Source organism: Nycticebus coucang, chromosome 3 (assembly GCF_027406575.1).
Source record: "Nycticebus coucang isolate mNycCou1 chromosome 3, mNycCou1.pri, whole genome shotgun sequence".
NCBI lineage: Eukaryota > Metazoa > Chordata > Mammalia > Primates > Lorisidae > Nycticebus > Nycticebus coucang.
In genome coordinates this window covers 41,661,033-41,679,465 of record NC_069782.1, presented here as the reverse complement: position 1 = coordinate 41,679,465, position 18,433 = coordinate 41,661,033, and the positions used below count along the sequence as shown (strand labels likewise).

Genomic DNA, 18,433 nt, shown 5'->3' with positions numbered 1-18,433 from the left:
GGAATGAAATTTGGTAATTTTTAAGCCAGTAATAGCCTCATTGCAACTATTACTTATACCACTATTTATCTTATTAGCTAGTATTTATCGAATACTTATGTGCTAAGCATTGCACTAAGTTTTTGGCATACCTTTAATTTTTATGCGAGCCCTATGAGAGAGGTGTTATCATTCTTGTAGGGAAGAGGCATCTTGTGCTGTGAAATGTTGGCATCGTTGCTGGGGTTTTGAAGATGAGGAAAGGGCCCAGGAGGCCAGTTTGGGTACTCCAGAGAAGCTAGAAGACACAAAAATCAGATTTTCCCTCAGAGCCTTGATATCTTAATTTTAGGACTTTTAAAAAAAATTAGTTAAGGGCGGCACCTGTGGCTCAAAGGAGTAGGGCGCTGGCCCCATATGCTGGAGGTGGTGGGTTCAAGCCCAGCCCTGGCCAAAACTGAAAAAAAAAAATTAATTAATTATTTAAATAGGCAAATAATAAATATATACATTTACTGTGAACAGCATATTGCTTTGAACTGTGTGTACATTGTGGAATGGCTACATTGAACTCCAGAACAGCAAGATAATAAATTAATGTTGTTTTTAGCCACAAAATTTGTGGCAACTTTTTGTAGAGCAGCAACAGAAAACCACTATAGACATTTTTTAACACTATCAGCAACAGAGGATGAAATTACAGCTAGTGACAATGTCAGCTCTTCATCTTATCTTCTCTATAGTTCATCAGACAGAATATTTTAGAAAGCTCTACGGTACTGACAAAAACCTTTAGAAAGTGCCTTACAACCGTGTTTACCCATCACCTCTTGCTTTTCCATGGGTCTCTCCTGCACCATACCCTCCAGCTGAGGTTCTCGGGAGATTCGTAGCATTAGCTACTCTGCTTACAAGGGACACATTCCAGGCATTCACCAAGGTAAAGGAGTCAACCTCACTAGTTATTTAAAAATACAACAAAATTTGTAACTCCTGAGCAATCTTTAGTGATACCATTGGTATCTTTGCCTGCTCGGACAATTGTGTTGATGCCATGAAGACACTGAAGGTGTTTATAGAATGGTGATTAAAAGCCAGAGCTCTGGAATCAGCCTTCTTGACTTTGGATTCTGCCTCTGCCACTTGCTGGTCTTACTTAGTTTCCTTATCTATAAAACAACAGGAGTTTTATTATTTCTTTCAAAGGATTCTGAGGGGGAACCAGTATATCAAATTTCTTAGCACGGTTTCTGTCACATGTGAATTCCATAGGTGGTAGCTCACCATGCTAGTAATGGGGATTGCATCTTCATTTCAACAGGTCCAGAGATGATCACTCCATCAGAGATCACTGTGTTTGACATGCTGACACCAACCACAGGTTTGGAATGTGAGGTATGAGGGGGCAGCCTCTTCTTGTTATTTGTAATTTCTGTATATCATCTACTCAAACTTCTTTTGCCATCCTCTGTAGTCTATCTTTGCTAAGGATAATAAAAAAATATGTACTACACTGCATCACGCGTGTTTTCTTAACTCTCATTAATTAACCTCTAGTCACACTAAGAAAAACAAATAAAACTGAAATAAGATCTTAGGTGTGATTTCCTAACTAAGAGTTACCTAGTGTGGACTTCTCTGTAAATCAAGCTTTTTTTTTTTTTCTTGGCTAGGGCTGGGTTTGAACCCACTACCTCCAGCATATGGGACTGGCGCTCTATCCCTTTGAGCCACAGGCGCTGCCCTATGTAAATCAAGCTTTGATAAACTATTCATGAAGCAGTTACTATATGTCAGGCACTTTGCAAGGTGATAAAGGCACCCTAGTAAGGAAAAAAGATGAGTCTTTGGCCCTTAGAGTCAGTAGTTTTCTCCATGGAAACGTGAGCATGGCGTACTTACTTCAAGTACGCCATGCATTCTCATTAATTATTTACTCAACCGATACTTACTTAGCAACATTTCTGAGCTGGCACTGTTCAGGTATCATGGAAGAAACATTAAAACAGGAAAACCAATCTCTGCTTTTCTGGAGTTTTCATTCTATTGGTGTTTCTGAGGTTGCCAATAAACAAAGTAAACCCCTAGGTTACATAAGATGTTAGGAGGTGCTGCTCAGGAGAGAAAAAAAGTATTTTCAATAAGGTGGTCAGAAAATATTCATTGATAAGGTGGCTTTAGAATAAAACAATCTGAAGACCCGGAGAGAGTAAACAATGCAGAGAAAGCCATAAAATAAGGGTAATAATGTTTCATGCAGAGGCACCAGCAAGTGCAAAGGCTCCGGGGCAAGAATGTTCCTGTTAGAAGAACAAAAGATAACGAGGAGACCATTAATTAAGGTAGAAATAAAAGAGTAGGAAATAGATTATGGAAGGTTTTGTAGATCATTACAAAGACTGTGTTCTTTATTCTAAAAGACTATGTGTATGTGCGTGTGTATATGTGTGTGTGTGAGTGCATGTGTGTACTTGTGTGCCTGTGTGTGTGTGTGAGTGATTTGCTTCAGGATTATTTTGCCTGCTATTTTGCATGGAAGGTGTAAAGAAGCAATAGAACCGGTTAGGAAGCTATTGTAAGAATTTAGGCAACACAGAATAATAAGGCAACAGATGAGGGTGTGTCCCAGGTAATAGCAGTGGAGATGGTGAGAAACACCTAAATCCAGGATGTACTTTGAAGGTAGAGCACACAGAATTTGTTGAAGGATTAGATGTGAGATGTGAGTGAATGAGAAGCATTAACAATTCTAAGATTTTTGCCTTGCACAACTGAAGGGTCGGTGTTAGCCAACAGGGAGAAATTGTGGGAAGTGAAGTTTTGGGGTAGCTGTAATCATGAGTTCAGTTTTGCCACGTAAAGTCTGAGTGGCTCATGGATGTCAAAAGTCTGTGGCTATAAAGATCTGCTGGACATTTATAGAGTATAGGACAGAGGTCAAGCTAAGAGGAAATTTTGGAGATTCTCAGTGGATAAATGGTATTTAAAGTTATGAGACTAGATGAGATCACAAAGGAGTGAGTGTAGACAGAGAAATGAGGAGGGGTCCACCACTTTAACGGGTTGAAAGAAGATAACAAATGTGCAGAAAATATCAACCAATGAAATTGGTGAAAATAGATGATCTGGAATCCAAGGAAAGAAAAATATGTGATTTATGCATTTTGAAAAGTCTAAGATTTATCTACTTCTTCTTGGTTTGTCTGGAAGTTTTGAGCCATATATAAAATTAATTTGTAATAATACTGGCAGTCCCTGAGTCACAAACAAGCAACACTTATCAAGAGAGGTAATAGGTAAATGTATCTGTTTCAACCTACATATAAATTCAACTTAGGAACAAACCCTATGAATGAAGAACTCATTCATAACCTGGGTTGATGTCAAACTGATGTATTTTTTTAATATTTAGTGAAATATCTGGGCAATAATAAGTTGTAATTTTAAGCTGACATTAACAGAATTTATGTTCATATACCAGCAATGTACAACATAATATGAAAAGTCAACTGCTACTGTGTAAGTCTCGTTGCAAAGTGCTAATCTGGAGAATTTAGAAGACTTTGTTTTGTTCAGATGTCTAAGTATAAGGCTAATTCTAATATAAAATCAATTTTAAGGTAAAGGTTAAATTAAGTACACACCAAGTACAGAGTATACATCAACAAAAAGTAGTGAAATGTTAATTCTCTATCTTTCAAGATGTTTTGTATATAAGCAATATACACTATAGCAACATGAATGTTTAACTAGCTGAGAATGGAAAAGCCCACTAATTTTCTTCTTTTTGTTAACAGCCTCAACAGTTTGATCCTGTTTACAATTGTAGCCAATATATATGCCTTAATATGGAATGGAAGTTGTACAACTGGTCTCTTAATTGCCCAAAGGACTTGGAAATGCCTGACTGTGGCTTCCGAGGAAGGCCAGTTCAAGTGAACACAGATATCTGCTGTCCGGAGTGGGAATGTCCTTGTACGTTTGCACTTCCTAAGTAGTGGTCACTTTTTTAATCAGGGGAGTTGGTTATTTTTTTGAAGTTATGACCTCATCAAGTCAAAGTTATTGTTTTGACGTTCTTTGCTTTGATTTACAATTTTAGTTCTTAGGGTGTAACTTTTGGAGTTGCTTCGTATCAAACAAAAATGCTAATTTAAGATTTTTATTTATTTATTTATTTTTACTAAAAATACAAATAGTTAATAGACTAAATCTGGTCTCCAATAATTTTTTTTTAGGCCGGTGTTCCATATTGTCAGAACTGAGCATTATTACATTTGATGGAAACAATGCAGCCTTGTATAGTATGGCTTCTTACATATTAGTAAGAACTCCTGGGGAAATTATAGTTGCTCATATTGACAAATGTTCCACAAATCAGGTAGGTCATAATCCATTTTTTGTAGTTATTTATTTATACTAATAATTTATTTATTTATTTTTATTATTATTTTAAAAAATATTTATTTTATTATTAAAATAATTTATTTTTATTTATTCATTTTATTATTATTATTTTTTATTAAATTATAACTTTGTACACTGATGCATTTATGGGGTTCAGTGTACTGCTTTGATATACAATGTGAAATGTTTACATTGAACTAAGTAACACATCCATCACAATTAGTTATTTCTAAATAAATCTGTAATAAATCTGTAGCTGATGCATATTGCAACAGGGATTCTCAGAGTAGAAAGGAGCTCAAGAACTCACTGAGATTAATCTTCTGGTGCTTAAACCAAAAAAACTTCATATGAATATGTTTAGAGGCATATAATATTAATCCAAATAATATTTTTAAAAGACAAGTAATACATTTATTTTAAAAGTGTTTCTCTATTCTTTTTTTTTTTTTCAGAATGGAAACTCATTTAAAAAGCTGGTGAGTATTTGCAAAGTGTTTAGTAAGTTTATTCTGTTTATCACTACTCTTATGTTTAACTCCATAACATCTTAATTTTTTTTTTCAAATTAAGGCTTCCTCAGGAAGGATCTCTGGACTTTGTTTTAAGAAATTAAATGTGACAACATCTACACATAAAGTACTTGTCCGTCGGTTAGCCAGAAAGGTAAGAACGCAAAGTTAAATTTATTAGATGTTAAAAAAGTAGATGAAAATAAGAAACACAATTATTTCCCAGAACAGGGTAAATTGAGCATATCTGTGGAGCTTCATTGTTGTATCTAATTATTTTCTAAAAATGTGCTTCTTAATATTATACTTTTCCCTTAACAATGTGCCGACTGTGGTAAATATTTCTCCCCTATGATGTTAACCATAAGAGAAGATGTTAAACCTGCTGACACCCTCCGGCATGTGTAAGTGGCCACCCTTCTTTGTGCCACAGTTAATGTCTATGTTTCAAATCAGACAAAGTGAAAATTACGTAAAGAAAATGTATCAGACTGTTGAAAAAGGTACTAGCCAAGAATACCAGAATGAACACTAGTGAAAGAACAACAGAAGGACCGGTTTTGAAGTGTTAACACCATTAATTTTTTGGTCCACAGATTCTAGTCTGAAAATAATATTAAAATAAGCCTCAATTATAATAAACTTTTTAAGTGTTTTAATTAATCAAAACTTAAAATATATGATTGGGTACTTCTTTGGATGATAGAATTTGTATATACCTTTGATTTCAATGAGGTTGATATACTTGCAGGAAGTAGGTGGGAAATAAATTTCAACCTGGTCTCTGCCATTGTTTTGAGAACTGGGGTGGGAGGGCTTACTTTTGGCCTCAGAGGAACTCATCACTTGTTATTCACTGGTCATGTACTGTATTTAGTTAACAAGTAAATATATATATATATATATATATATATATTTTGTAGAGACAGAGTCTCACTGTACCGCCCTTGGTAGAGTGCCGTGGCGTCACACGGCTCACAGCAACCTCTAACTCTTGGGCTTACGCGATTCTCTTGCCTAAATTCAATAAAACAATATAGTCTTGATTTTAAGTAACTTGTGGTTGTGTCTGGTTAGCATAAATGTGAGGGCAGTACAGTGATAGAATTATGACCAAGAAATCATAGAAATACAGAGAAGGCTCACTTAATGCAATTGATAGGCATTTCAAATAGGTCTTTTTGGAGAAGGTGACACTTAAGGTAAATCTTAAGGAATGAATAGAAAGAGGAAAGAGGAAATGGAGACTCTTTCAGCCCTAGGAAAACAGCACAAGCAAGATATAAAGATGAGAAATTAAATGGTTGGTGAAATGTAACTTTGGGAAATTTATTGCTAGTTATAGCTTGTGATTCCATGTCATAGCCATTCTTTAAAGGACTGTTCTTCAGAGTATAATCCTTGGACTGCCCACCTGGGTATTAACAACAATACATGCTAGAAATATTGAGTATAGCAAGACACAGGAAAAGGACAATAAAAGAGCTTAGAGGGAAGTTGCGACAGAAGTAGCAGAGAAATTAATTTTTTTAAATTAAAAATATAATTTCTATTAAATCAGAATGGTGATTTAATAATAATAATAATCATAAAAAATTTAATAAAATGGTGTCTTTTGTATTTTCCTAGTTTTAGTGAGTGTATATTTAAATACATGTTTTCCTAACAGGTGTATTTATGTTATTTTAGGTGGAAGTGGATTCTATTGTTGTGCCTTTGCCCTTTTCAAATCAGGAACTGTCTATAGAAGACTCTGGTTCAATGTATGTGATTACAACTCCAGCTGGACTAATCATAAAATGGGCTCATCTTACAGGAATCTTAGATATTCATTTTAGTTCCCAGTTTAACTTGTCATCCTATACAGAAGGACTTTGTGGTGAGCACTGCTTTTTAAATATTGATTTCTTCTAGAGTTTTTTCCTGTGTTTGCACTGAACCATTTTGCACTTCTTGCCCACTTTCTAGATTTTAGATGTGATATTAATTTTCACTTCCCATGTAAATACTGAAGGAAGCAATGACTTTCAATAAATAGGTTAAGAAGCAGGAAATAACAGTTCAATTTGGGTTATTTTATGGAAATGTATGCTTACCACTAATACTAGGATACTATTTCTACTTGCTCCACTTTAGTAAACATTAATGAAGTATCAGGCATAATTTCTCATATTTTAAATCACTTAATTCTAACAAGGCCTAACAAGTAGATACTAGTGTTATTTCAGGTTGTAAGTGACAAAAATGAGACACAGACAATTTAAAGGCTTAACAATCTTTGCTCTCTCCTCATTTTTTAAAAAGCTTGAAATCAGGTAAGTTGTTTTGAGTATTTGTCTCAATTTTCTTATGAAGTTGCAACTCAGATATACCTTTTCAGGTAGGTTTAATATAAAGAGTTTTAAATCAAAGGAAACAAGCTAGGAATATTTGTAGGTACTTAACAAAATAAAAAGAATACAATTTCTGGTATCTGCTGGAAAGTTGAACATGAGCTATACCCTTCATAGTTCTCTGCTCTCAAGAAAACATTAGTTGGGTGGTGTTTGTAGCTCAGTGGGTAGGGCGCCGGCCACATACACCGAGGCTGGAGAGTTCGAACTCAGCCCAGGACAGCTAAACAACAATGACAACTGCAATGAAAACAAAAATAGCCAGGCATTGTGGTGTGCACCTATAGTTCCAGCTACTTGGGAGGCTGAGGCAAGAGAATTGCTTAAGCCCAAGAGTTTGAGGTTGCTGTGAGCTATGACTCTATGGCACTCTATGGAGGGTGACATAGTGAGACTCCGTTTCAAAAAAAAAAAAGAAAAAGAAAACGTTAGTTTTCTCATCTTCAAACTGAGGATATTTAATATCAACTTTTAAGACTGGTGTTAGGATTACATGTGAAAGTTAGAAAAAACCCTCAATATCACTCAATATGCACAATCAGGAAATGTTAGTTTAGAAAAAAATACTAATTTTAACCTCATTAAATTGAGTAAAAAGTTTACGGATTATCTTTTGTGTGTGACGCTTATGCTTGAATAAGATTAACTCATTGCCTTCAATAAATTACATGAAATACCTAAATTTCTTCTTTAAAAATGTAAACATTCAGTGGAAAGTTTTCTCAAATGGTTTAAAAATTTTCTTGCCTGTTTAGAGTATGATAGACATAGCACAAACTTTTGTGATAACTTAAGTTTATCACATGGAAATATGATATGTTTATCATATGGAAATGCCATGTAGGTGTTATTGAGTATACTTAATAAATTAATAGTTATTATTGACTCTTGACTTAGAAACTTTGGGATTGCACTTATTCTTCTATGATTTATTACTTGTCAGCAATTTCCTGTTTGATTTCATGTTTTTTTCCCCTCTCTTTTGCTACAAGTTCTTATCTTTATGTAGATAGCCACTCTGCCTACTTGATTCTTATCTAAGCACTTATCTAAGTGATCAAGGATCACTTTCTTACTAACCAAGGTCACCCCTTAAATTCCATGACCTCATCAGTGGGATAAGGGTGATACGTTAAAGAGAAATCTGGCTATTGCTGGGATCACTGGCTGCATACTATCTGATACATTTGTAGTCAACTAAATTTTGACCCAAACTGATCACAGATACTAGAGGGAGGACTATACTGATATCTTATTCTATACATCACTATGAAGCCTACAGGAGAGGTGGCTAGAGTTTTTTTTTTTTTTATTAAATCTTAGCTGTGTACATTGATATGATCATGGGGTATCATACACTCGATTCATAGACCATTTGACACATTTTCATCACAATGGTTAACATAGCCTTCCTGGCATTATCTCAGTTACTGTGCCAAGACATTTACATTCTACATTTACCAAGTTTGGTGCATCTTACAGGGGTATTTGCGAAATGTGGCTAGAGTTTTTATGAAAACATATTTTTCATAACAATTATCTTTCTTCAAAGGAGTTTATACTTATAAAAAGTAGCTAATTTACAGTATAGTTCACTTACCTTTAGTTTTAAAACTTTTTTCAATTGAGTTCAGTCCAATTATATTTGCAACTCACCACCATGTTCTTACATTGGCAGCACTGTACAAACAACGTGGTATATCAGTGTCTCACAGTTAGTTATGTTCATGTTGATGTGTGGCAGTGTTGAATACTTCCCCAGTATTGAAGCATGTAGCACTAAATGGCATTCATTATTGTTGTGTTTTTTTTTGTGCTGTTGCCAGAATGTTGGAGTTTGAATTAAAGCAATAAACAAACCTTAAATTTCTTGTTAAATTGGGAAGATTGGAAGAGAAGACAGGGAATTGTTAGTTCAAGTTTATGGGGATAATGCCATGAAGAAAATGGCAGTGTACAAATGGATTAAACGTTTTTCTGTGGGGGGAGAAACTGTCACTGACAAAGAGAAGAAAGGGAGGCTACTAATGAACAGAACTGAAAAAAACATTGCAAAATTTTGTCAAATTATGTGTCAAAGGTGTCAGCTGACTCTGAAAAGCATAGTAGACCAAATGAACATTGATAAAGAAACAGAAAAATCTTAACTGAAAATCTTGGCATGAAAAAGTGGCCCTGAAGGAGCTCATTGATGAACAAAAGCAAAGGAGAGTTGAAATTTGCTAAGACCTTTTGGAGAGGCAAGACAATGTTTTGGGCCATATTAATATGTGATAAAACATGGATGTACTGATATGACCCTGAATCAGTGTCAAAGTACACAGTGGAAGTTGGCCAGTTCTTCACGATGAAAAATGTTCCTTCAGTCCAAATCAAGAGTCAAAGCAATGTTACTAACCCTTTTCGATATCAGGATTGTTCATTATGAATTTGTACCAATTAGATAAACAGTGAACCAAGTTTACTATTTGGAAGTTCTGACAAGGCTGCGTGACTAAGTTAAACAAAAATAACTTGAACTTTTCACCAATAGTTCATGGCTCTTGCATCATGGCAACGCACCAGCTTACATTGGCACCATCTGTGGGGGAATTTTTAGCCAATAAACAAATAGCTGTATTGGAGCACCCTCCCTGCTTGCTATTCTGGCCCCCGATGACTTTGTTCTGATGACATTCAGGACATTGATGGTAATATGATGACAGCTCTGATGGCCATTTTGGAAAAGGAGTTGCAAAATTGTTTTGAAGGGTGTACTAGGCACTGGCATTGGTACGTAACTTCCCAAGGGGACTGCTTCAAAGGTGATCTTTCAGTATTGAAGTATGTAGCACTTTTTCTAGAATGAGTTCATGAGCTTAATTGTCAGATCTTGTATTTACAGGAGTGTGGCATCTGAGGCAGTGGGAGCCATTATTCATCCAGATACAACTATTTGGAGATTAAGATTTGAGGCTTGAAGAATATTTTAATTCATATATTTTATAGCCTAGAGTTTTGTAAATTAAAAAAAAAATTGTGTCTTAGCGTAGGATAAGGTTCAGGTAAAGTATGATCAGGATCCTGGTCCAATTTCTCAGTACTTCTCTTGCCTCCACACTACTCTGGTTGAAGACTAAGCTTATCTTCAGTTCTGGTCTTCCTCAAGGAAGCTAGAGCCTATATGGTATAGAAAGTCAAAGCATCATAGCCATCAACAAGTCACGTCATCCCAAGGCAGAAAAGTTACTGTGCCCTAGAATGTGTAGTTCAGGTCTTGAGCTTGGCAAGCATTGTCCTAAAGTTAAATGAATGCATATATCCAGATGACTGCTATAAGATGGCTGGTTTATGCCTGGATTGCCTACGATAGTTGCTAATGCAAGGAAGTAAGGCTTACCTTTATGCCAACTAAGGCCTTTTCCTGGAATGGTGTCATGTACTAAGTGACACGGCAGTGGTCCTTCCTAAAAGGTAAAATGTAATGTTGTCAGGAAGTTTTTCCTGGCGAATGGAAGCCTAGGGATCAATCCCCCACTATTCTGGGGAGTACCTTGCCAGGCTTAAAAAATAGTTCTGAGGCGGAGCAAGATGGCAGCCGAGTAACAGCTTCCTTGCATCTGGGCACCGTGAGTCTGGGGAGATAGGACTCCAGGCATCTCTGGCTGGTGGGATCTGCCTATCATCATCCCTGAGAGGATACAGGGAGTCAGCGAGAGACTTCTGGACCCCAAGAGGAGGACTAAAACAGTGGAAAACCAGCAAGTGGTCGCGTGTGTTCAATCCGTCTAAACCCGCCCGCAACTGTAAGTTCAGTAGCAGCGAGACTGCAAACCAGAAAGGCCTTACCTGTGAACTGTTTTGGTGTCTTTGGACTTGGCACTCAGCTGAACTGCCTTGGGGAGAGCCTGAGTGGGAGTGTGGAGAACTTTGGCCTTTGTCTAGGGCCCCAGTCTGAGCCGCTGAGCCAGACGGAGCTAATAGTGTTTGGCTCTGGGTCACAGGCAGCCATTGTGAGCGATCTGCCCCGGCAAGCTCCGCCCTCAGGGTCACAGAGCTAGAACTGGGTGAGAGCTGGTAACCCAGCGACCAAGTAGCCTAAGGGCGGGGTCTGAGCCGCCTTGCAGCCCTAACCCTCGGGGGCAGAGGGAGACCAGTTTTGGCACACAGGGTAAGTGGATAGCCACTGCAGCAGTGATTCCAGCGACAAGCACTTCTGTGGGAAAGCTTCTGCTCAGCAAGTGAACAAGTTCAAAGAGCCTTTTAAGTGGGCTGAAGAGAGATTTAGGATGTCTACCTGCTGGGGTTTGAGAAACTAGCAGCCTCCAGTTGTATCAGAACTGTGATTAACATCTCATACCCCAGAAGACCACGTGTTGCCCAGACAATATTCAATAACATATACATACTGCTTTGTTTTTGGTTGTGTGTGTGTGTGTTTTTTTTTTTTTGGGGTTGGTTGTTTTTTTTTTTGTTTATTTTGATGTTGTAGATTGTTGTTTTGTTTTCTAAGTTCAACCTTTTCCATACAGATCCTTTTTCTTTCTCAATTTTTCTAGTTTAATTATAATTTCCCATTGCTGCCTATTTCAATAATTAGAACTTCATTTTAGTTAGGGTTTCTACCACTATTATTTGGTTTTCTACCCAATTTTATCCCGTAAAGTTTTCTGTTAGCTTGTTTTGGTTTGATTTGTAGCATTTTTGTCTTTCCTCTCTACTTGGTGGAGGTGGGGTACTGTGTCTGATCAGGTTAGCAAGGAGCTGCTGACCTCAAGGGAACCACCCAACTGGGCACTCCCAGAAGGTGTTTTTTTTTTTTAAGGTTGTATCAAAGTACCATACTGTACACCTATATTGCTCTGTCTCCCCCTATCTGTGCCTCTCTTCTTTTTTTCAATATTCCTTTTACCCACCCCCTCTCCTTTCTCTATTTTTCTTTTTTTTTTCTTATCACTCGGTCCTCCTTTCTTTCATCCCTTTTTGCTCTTCAACCTTCTCACCCTTCTGGTCCTGTAACCCTTAGTCCACAGGCACAAGAACTTAAAGAGCAAGAGGAAGTGAAAGGAAAATTAGGGCAAGGAAACAGATAAAAGAAATCACTCATGAGGAAGAATCAGCAGAAAACTCCAGGCAACATGAAGAACCAGTCCAGAACAACCCCGCCAAGGGACCATGAGGTAGCTACTGCAGAGGATTCCACCTATACAGAAATGTTAGCAATGACAGAAAGGGAATTTAGAATACACATGTTGCAAACAATGAAAAAAATGATGGAAACAATGAAGGAAACTGCCAATAAAGTGGAAATTAACCAAAAGGAAATCTAAAAACAGAATCAAATAAGAGATGAACGATATGAAGAATATAAAAAGGATATAGCAGAGCTGAAGGAAATGAAACAGTCAATCAGGGAACTTAAAGATGCAATGGAAAGTATCAGCAACAGGTTAGACCATGCAGAAGAAAGAATTTCAGAGGTAGAAGACAAAGTTCTTGAGATAACTCAGATAGTAAAAGAGGCAGAAAAGAAGAGAGAGAAAGCAGAACGTTCACTGTCAGAATTATGGGACTTTATGAAGCGTTCCAACATACGAGTTATAGGAATTCCAGAAGGGGAAGAAGAATGCCCCAGAGGAATGGAAGCCATACTAGAGAATATTATAAAAAAAATTTCCCAAAATCACCAAAGATTCTGACACACTGCTTTCAGAGGGATATCGGACCCCAGGTCACCTCAACTCCAACTGAGCTTCTCCAAGACACATTGTGATGAACCTGTCCAAAGTCAAGACAAAAGAAAAGATTCTACAAGCTGCCAGGAGTAAGCGCCAGTTGATCTACAGGGGCAAATCCATCAGAGTGACCGCAGACTTCTCTAATGAAACTTTCCAAGCAAGAAGACAATGGTCATCTACCTTTAATCTACTTAAACAGAACAATTTCCAGCCCAGAATTCGGTACCCTGCTAAGGTAAGCTTCAAAATTGACGGAGAAATCAAATCATTTACGGATATACAAACATTGAGGAAATTCGCCACAACAAGACCAGCTCTACAGGAAATACTTCAACCTGTTCTGCACACTGACCACCACAATGGATCAGCAGCAAAGTAAGAACTCAGAAATTAAAGGACAGACCCTAACTTCCACACTGATGCAAAAGATAAAACTAAGCAATGGACTCTCACAAAATAAGACGAATAGAATACTACCACACTTATCAATTATCTCAATTAATGTTAATGGCTTGAATTCCCCACTGAAGAGACATAGATTGGTTGACTGGATTAAAAAACACAAGCCATCCATTTGCTGTCTGCAAGAAACACACCTGCCTTCAAAAGACAAATTAAAGCTCCGAGTCAAGGGTTGGAAGACAATTTTTCAGGAAAATGGAATTCAGAAGAAAAGAGGAGTTGCAATCTTATTTTCAGATACATGTGGATTCAAAGCAACTAAAGTCAAAAAAGACAAAGATGGTCACTTTTTATTGGCCAAGGGAAAAATACAACAAGAAGACATTTCAATTCTAAATATTTATGCACCCAATTTAAATGCTCCCAGATTCTTGAAGCAGACCTTACTCAGTCTGAGCAATATGATATCTGATAATACCATCATAACAGGGGACCTTAACACTCCTCTTACAGAGCTGGACAGATCCTCTAAACAGAAATTAAACAAGGATATAAGTGATTTAAATGAGACCCTAGAACAACTGTGCTTGATAGACGCATATAGAACACTCCACCCCAAAGATAAATAATATACATTCTTCTCATCATCCCATGGAACATTCTCCAAAATTGATCATATCCTGGGACACAAAACAAATATCAACAGAATCAAAAGAATTGAAATTTTACCTTGTATCTTTTCAGACCATAAGGCACTAAAGGTGTAACTCAACTCTAACAAAAATGCTCAACGCCACCCTAAGCCATGGAAATTAAACAATCTTCTGTTGAATAACAGATGGGTGCAGGAAGAAATAAAACAGGAAATCATTAACTTCCTTGAGCATAACAACAATGAAGACACAAGCTACCAAAACCTGTGGGATACTGCAAAAGCAGTTTTGAGAGGAAAATTCATCGCTTTAGATGCCTACATTCGAAAAACAGAAAGAGAGTGCATCAACAATCTCACAAGAGATCTTATGGAATTGGAAAAAGAACAACAATCTAAGCCTAAACTCACTAGAAGAAAAGAAATATCCAAAATCAAATCAGAGATCAATGAAATTGAAAACAAAAGAATCATTCAGAAAATTAATGAAACAAGGAGTTGGTTTTTTGAAAAAATAAATAAAATAGATACACCACTGGCCAGACTAACTAGAAATAGAAAAGTAAAATCTCTAGTAACCTCAATCAGAAATGATAAAGGGAAAATAACAACTGATCCCACAGAGATACAAGAGATCATCTCTGAATACTACCAGAAACTCTATGCCCAGAAATTTGACAATGTGAAAGAAATGGATCAATATTTGGAATCACACCCTCTCCCTAGACTCAGCCAGGAAGAAATAGAGCTCCTGAACAGACCAATTTCAAGCACTGAGATCAAAGAAACAATAAAAAATCTTCCAACCAAAAAATGTCCTGGTCCAGATGGCTTCACTCCAGAATTCTATCAAACCTTCAAGGAAGAACTTATTCCTGTACTGCAGAAATTATTCCAAAAAATTGAGGAAGAAGGAATCTTCCCCAACACATTCTATGAAGCAAACATCACCCTGATACCAAAACCAGGAAAAGATCCAAACAAAAAGGAGAATTTCAGACCAATCTCACTCATGAATATAGATGCAAAAATTCTCAACAAAATCCTAGCCAATAGATTACAGCTTATCATCAAAAAAGTCATTCATCATGATCAAATAGGCTTCATCCCAGGGATGCAAGGCTGGTTTAACATACGTAAGTCTATAAACGTTATCCACCATATTAACAGAGGCAAAAATAGAGATCACATGATCCTCTCAATAGATGCAGAAAAAGCATTTGATAAAATCCAGCATCCTTTTCTAATTAGAACACTGAAGAGTATAGGCATAGGTGGCACATTTCTAAAACTGATTGAAGCTATCTATGACAAACCCACAGCCAATATTTTACTGAATGGAGTAAAACTGAAAGCTTTTCCTCTTAGAACTGGAACCAGACAAGGTTGTCCTCTGTCACCTTTACTATTCAACGCAGTGCTGGAAGTTCTAGCCAATACAATTAGACAAGACAAGGAAATAAAGGGAATCCAAATGGGAGCAGAGGAGGTCAAACTCTCCCTCTTTGCTGATGACATGGTCTTATACTTAGAGAATACCAAAGACTCAACCACGAGGCTCCTAGAAGTCATCAAAAAATACAGTAATGTTTCAGGATATAAAATCAATGTCCACAAGTCAGTAGCCTTTGTGTATACCAATAACAGTCAAGATGAGAAGCTAATTAAGGACACAACTCCCTTCACCATAGTTTCAAAGAAAATGAAATACCTAGGAGTATACCTAACGAAGGAGGTGAAGGACCTCTATAAAGAAAACTATGAAATCCTCAGAAAGGAAATAGCAGAGGATATTAACAAATGGAAGAACATACCATGCTCACGGATGGGAAGAATCAACATTGTTAAAATGTCTATACTTCCCAAAGCAATCTACCTATTCAATGCCATTCCTATCAAAATACCAACATCGTACTTTCAAGATTTGGAAAAAATGATTCTGCATTTTTTTTTATTAAATCATAACTGTATACATTGATATGATCATGGGGTATCATACACTCGCTTCATAAACCATTTGACACATTTTTATCACAGTGGTTAACATAGCCTTTCCGGCGTTATCTCAGTTACTGTGCCAAAACATTTACATGCTACATTTACCAAGTTTCACAAATACCCCTGTAATATGCACCACAGGTGTGATCCCACCGATACCCTCCCTCTACCCACCCCCCCTTTCCCACTTCCCCCTATTGTTAAGTTGTAGCTGGGTTATAGCTTTCATGTGAGAGTCCCAAATTAGTTTCATAGTAGGGCTGTGTACATTGGGTACTTTTTCTTCCATTCTTGAGATACTTTACTAAGAAGAATATGTTTCAGCTCCATCCATGTAAACATGAAAGAGGTAAAGTCCCCATCTTTCTTTAAGGCTGCATAGTATTCCATGGTGTACATATACCACAATTTATTAATCCATTCGTGGATCGATGGGCACTTCTCTGACAAAGGTTTAATAACCAGAATCCACAGAGAACTCAAACGCATCAGCAAGAAAAAAAAAAGGGATCCCATCGCAGGCTGGGCAAGGGATTTGAAGAGAAACTTCTCTGAAGAAGACAGGCGCACGGCCTTCAGACATATCAAAAAATGCTCATCATCTTTAATCATCAGAGAAATGCAAATCAAAACTACCTTGAGATATCATCTAACTCCAATGAGACTAGCCTATATCACAAAATCTCAAGACCAGAGATGTTGGCGTGGATGCGGAGAAAAGGGAACACTTCTGCACTGCTGGTGGGAATGCAAATTAATACATTCCTTTTGGAAAGATATATGGAGAACACTCAGAGATCTAAAAATAGATCTGCCATTCAATCCTGTAATTCCTCTGCTGGGCATATACCCAGAAGACCAAAAATCACAACATAACAAAGATATTTGTACCAGAATGTTTATTGCAGCCAAATTCATAATAGCTAAGTCATGGATTCTGCATTTTGTATGGAACCGGAAAAAACCCTGTATAGCTAAGGCAGTTCTCTGTAACAAAAATAAAGCTGGGGGCATCAGCATACCAGATTTGAGTCTGTACTACAAAGCCACAGTGCTCAAGACAGCATGGTACTGGCACAAAAACAGAGACATAGACACTTGGAATCGAATTGAAAACCAAGAAATGAAGCTAACATCTTACAACCACCTAATCTTTGATAAACCAAACAAGAACATACCTTGGGGGAAAGACTCCCTATTTAATAAATGGTGTTGGGAGAACTGGATGTCTACATGTAAAAGACTGAAACTGGACCCACACCTCTCCCCACTCACAAAAATTGATTCAAGATGGATAAAGGACTTAAATTTAAGGCATGAAACAATAAAAATCCTCCAAGAAAGCATAGGAAAAACACTGGAAGATATTGGCCTGGGGGAAGACTTCATGAAGAAGACTGCCATGACAATTGCAACAACAACAAAAATAAACAAATGGGACTTCATTAAACTGAAAAGCTTCTGTACAGCTAAGGACACAATAACCAAAGCAAAGAGACAACCTACACAATGGGAAAGGATATTTGCATATTTTCAATCAGACAAAAGCTTGATAACCAGGATCTATAGAGAACTCAAATTAATCCACATGAAAAAAGCCAACAATCCCATATATCAATGGGCAAGCGACATGAATAGAACTTTATCTAAAGACGACAGATGAATGGCTAACAAACACATGAAAAAATGTTCATCATCTCTATATATTCGAGAAATGCAAATCAAAACAACCCTAAGATATCATCTAACCCCAGTGAGAATGGCCCACATCACAAAATCTCAAAAATGCAGATGCTGGCGTGGATGTGGAGAGAAGAGAACACTTTTACACTGCTGGTGGGACTGCAAACTAGTACAACCTTTCTGGAAGGAAGTATGGAGAAACCTCAAAGCACTCAACCTAGACCTCCCATTTGATCCTGCAATCCCATTACTGGGCATCTACCCAGAAGGAAAGAAATCCTTTTATCATAAGGACACTTGTACTAGACTGTTTATTGCAGCTCAATTTACAATCGCCAAAATGTGGAAACAGCCGAAATGCCCACCAACCCAGGAATGGATTAACAAGCTGTGGTATATGTATACCATGGAATACTATTCAGCCATTAAAAAAAATGGAGACTTTACATCCTTCGTATTAACCTGGATGGACGTGGAAGACATTATTCTTAGTAAAGCATCACAAGAATGGAGAAGCATGAATCCTATGTACTCAATTTTGATATGAAGACAATTAATGACAATTATGGTTATGGGGGGGAACAGAAAGAGGGAAGGAGGGAGGGGGGTGGGGCCTTGGTGTGTGTCACACTTTATGGGGGCAAGACATGATTGCAAGAGGGACTTTACCTAACAATTGCAATCAGTGTA

General features: G+C 37.2%; 1 protein-coding gene across 2 annotated transcripts in view; it reads left to right on the top strand.

Moving 5' to 3' along the window:
- Positions 1-18,433, top strand: part of OTOGL (otogelin like) — a 198,944-nt gene that overhangs the window by 141,006 nt on the left and 39,505 nt on the right. For both annotated transcript variants that reach the window (XM_053584139.1, XM_053584138.1), the window contains 6 exons: positions 1,301-1,374; positions 3,777-3,954; positions 4,218-4,360; positions 4,842-4,865; positions 4,960-5,052; positions 6,588-6,777. In XM_053584139.1, coding sequence (XP_053440114.1) covers positions 1,301-1,374; positions 3,777-3,954; positions 4,218-4,360; positions 4,842-4,865; positions 4,960-5,052; positions 6,588-6,777 — 702 coding nt within the window. The remainder of the gene's footprint in view (positions 1-1,300; positions 1,375-3,776; positions 3,955-4,217; positions 4,361-4,841; positions 4,866-4,959; positions 5,053-6,587; positions 6,778-18,433) is intronic.